The following is a 3376-nucleotide window of genomic DNA, read 5'->3' on the forward strand; positions in this document are numbered from 1 at the left end:
ACCGAGCTTGGACACCTGTCACCTAAGGAAATTAGCAAATTCACAGATGCATTACGGGTGAGATTTATTTCGACAAATCATATTGAAAAAATCCATTTGATTGAAGTACAACAATAGTATGTATATTCCCTTGTATCATTACGAGAGAGAGGGAAAAAAAAAGTATGAATTGCAAAATCCCCCAAATCACTTTGACAGAATGTTTCATGGAAGTAATTTTGAATAAAAGCATTTTCTCATCACATTTATTAATGACTTTTAATTAAAATGAAACGGGATTCATATTTGGTTTCTCTGAACAGCACGTATGGGAAGAGGAGTGGGGTGCTTCAGGTGACCCGTACATCTTCATCGGACAAGAGCAGTTCCTGACGCAGATGGAACATGTTGTCAACACCAAGTCACTGAGAAAGAGAGTTGCTAGCCCTCTGCCCTATTTCTTCAGCGTAAGGCATTTTGTAATAATTCTAATAGTATCTTTGCTGTAAATATGTGTGTGTGGTGTGCGTGTGCGTGCGCGTGCGCGTGCGTGCGTGCGTGCGTGCGTGCGTGCGTGCGTGCGTGCGTGCGTGCGTGTGTGTGTGTGTGTGTGTGTGTGTGTGTGTGTGTGTGTGTGTGTGTGTGTGTGTGTGTGTGTGTGTGTGTGTGTGTGTGTGTTTCGACAAAAAAAAAATCGTTAATTGAGTGTGGTATATTCTTCATGCCCTCCTTTACAGGCCGTAGATCGCGATGGAAGCGGGGAAATCTCCATTGAAGAATTCAAAGTCTTTTATTCATGCTTAGGATTATCAGAACAAGTAAGTTGATTGGAAATGCTTTTTGTTTTGCATCATTTCTTTAAACTTTTATTTTTAATTTAAGAGTCTAGGCAAGAACTCTTACATAATTCTCGATAGAAAATAGATTAGAGCACATCCAGTTCTATTATAAAATGTCAACTATAAACAGTTTATTCTTTGAATTTCTTAATTTAAATATGTAAGCATCTTGAAAATTATTTTTTTGATATGCAGTATCAACTCTTCAGTACACATCAGATTAAGAATTTGATATTAACCTATTGTGCTGGGATCGCATGACACACAAACCATATGTTTAATGTAATTTTAGTTTATTTAACCCGTTCTATACTGAAAATATGTTTTGATATTCGAGCATACACACCAAAGCAGCATGCTGCCAGAAATGCTGGTGTTGTATGCTAGTACACAAAGTAAGGGAACGCCATTAACCCTGTTTATGTTTTCGTAATGGTATTTTGTTATGTTGGGGGAACGTAATGTTTACATGAGGGTGGGGGGGGGGGGCACTGGGTGAAGAATGGGTTAATTGTATTTCTACACAAATGGATTATCAAGTGATTATTCACCAAATAATCAATGACTAGTTCCGTCTATCTGCCTCTTTATCCATTTCCTTGAATAATTATTATAACATTGTCAATATTTATACTATAGAAAAGTCACAAAAATTTAAGGAATGTCGAAATCAGATAAGGTCATGTAGAGTCTATGTGGGCTGAGAACTTGTAGAGCCATGTTTTTGCTACAAAATTTACAATAATTAACAGTGGATAGTACATGTACTGACTGGTAGGGAGTGAGTTGAGCCTTGGACATGACACTTGACAATCTTCACAATTACAATATTACAGTTTTTTTTTCTTTTTTCAGGCTGCCGAAGAATCCTTTGCTTCTATTGATCTTAATAAGGATGGAAAGCTCAGTAAGAAGGAGTTTATAAAGTTGGGACGAGATTTCTTCCTTTCTGAGAAAGAGCACAAACCTAGCAAGCTTTTCTGGGGTCCCTTGGTTTAATAAGCACATGTAGACGGTTTTCTGGACTTGTGAAGAAAATGTTGAATTATGTGAGCATGACTGACAGAAATTAGATGAAGTCATAAGATTTAGGCTCCTGTGTTTAATATGCCCCCTGTTGGTAGTGTTTGAGATTTGTTAAGAAAATGTTGTTGAGTAATGCAAATATGACAAATTAGATAAATTCAAATGATGAAACTGCATCCAGATATTTGCAACACTATCTCTATTTTATTATTTTTATATTTTGTATTGTATAAAGTCAAATTGCCATTAATTGTTGAATAGCAAAAAATATATTTAATCGAGTAGTGTAAAGTGTGTTATCATCTTTTTGCATTTCCATTCAATCTGATTTTTTTCTTATCTTTATTCTGAGGTAGAATTTACTGAAATTTATAACCTCAATAGATGTTACTGTAGCACTGGCAATAAAGTAATTCTTACTTACCATTGTATACTGAATAAATTTTACAATGTATCCTGTATTAGTTCTTTCTGGTGTGGGCATGTAGATAGCTTTGTGATGATTTGAACTAAAAAGAGATGTCTTGTAGGTCTGCTTTTTGTTTTTCAACTCATGATAACACTTATCCTTTGTAGCTGTAGTGATTGCAGCATTAGAGGATGAAATTCCTTGTCATTGATTCCTTGTATTTACAAATATTTTCATCAAAATATAATGAATTATTCACTTTACTAAAGAAGTGTTTTTGTGCATGTAGTGAATTATTCATTATGTAAATTTCTTTAATTTTTTTTTCTTTGAAGAAATTATTGAAAATCATACACTTTTACAACTCATGATAACACTTACCCTCATTAACTGTAGTTTATGCATTTTGTGAGGATGAAAATCATTTTCATTAAAGGCATCACAAAATTATTTCTTTTATTTACATACCTTTTAATCCAGACAAAAGGAATATTTTAAAATATTTTTTATGGGTATTTAATTAATGCCATTGTCAGCTAACATAGGATACTATAAATATTTCATGCTTCATGTCTTTTCACTGATACTTTCATGGAATTTAAGAACTAATCAATCACATGAAGGATTACAATTTTAGATAATACAAAAAAAAAAAATCATACATGTAGGAAACCATCATATATGGAATAATCCTTACAAACTGCTATGAACTGTTTCCCAGTAGCATAAAGAAAATGGTACAATAAATGGTGGAGCTAATTAGAGTAAAAAATTAGATATTGTACTATACATTCCCTGCTGATCATAAAGATCAGTAAAAACATTTATTTATGAGAGTATTAACTTCAGGCCAAAGTCCTCAGTTGTCTTGATGAGATTACTACTTTGAAGACAACTTTTTGAAAAAACATAGAGAAAATTACCTTCCTCATACAAGAATGTGTAAGAATACCGAGGTCTTGAACAACAGCTATTAGGAAATATATAGATCATAAATTTATGATACAGGCTTCTGGTAAATATACATTTTGATAAAATGCCTCTACTGGGGATTTTAAGTTAGAGGGTCTTCTTCTCTGAGTATTAAAATTATTATTGTGTAGAAATAAATCCTGAAAGTTAA

General features: G+C 33.3%; 1 protein-coding gene across 1 annotated transcript in view; it reads left to right on the top strand.

The window, feature by feature from the left end:
• The window catches only part of LOC119574559 (sarcoplasmic calcium-binding protein-like), a 22402-nt gene extending 19026 nt beyond the window's left edge, over window positions 1-3376 (top strand). Inside the window, exons 4-7 of the mRNA XM_037921832.1 lie at window positions 1-57; window positions 303-446; window positions 717-797; window positions 1674-3376. The exon at window positions 1-57 is cut by the window's left edge and continues 111 nt beyond it. Of these exons, the coding sequence (XP_037777760.1) occupies window positions 1-57; window positions 303-446; window positions 717-797; window positions 1674-1817 (426 nt within the window). The 3' untranslated portion in view covers window positions 1818-3376. The remainder of the gene's footprint in view (window positions 58-302; window positions 447-716; window positions 798-1673) is intronic.

The sequence above is a fragment of the Penaeus monodon genome, chromosome 6, assembly GCF_015228065.2.
Source record: "Penaeus monodon isolate SGIC_2016 chromosome 6, NSTDA_Pmon_1, whole genome shotgun sequence".
Lineage (NCBI taxonomy): Eukaryota > Metazoa > Arthropoda > Malacostraca > Decapoda > Penaeidae > Penaeus > Penaeus monodon.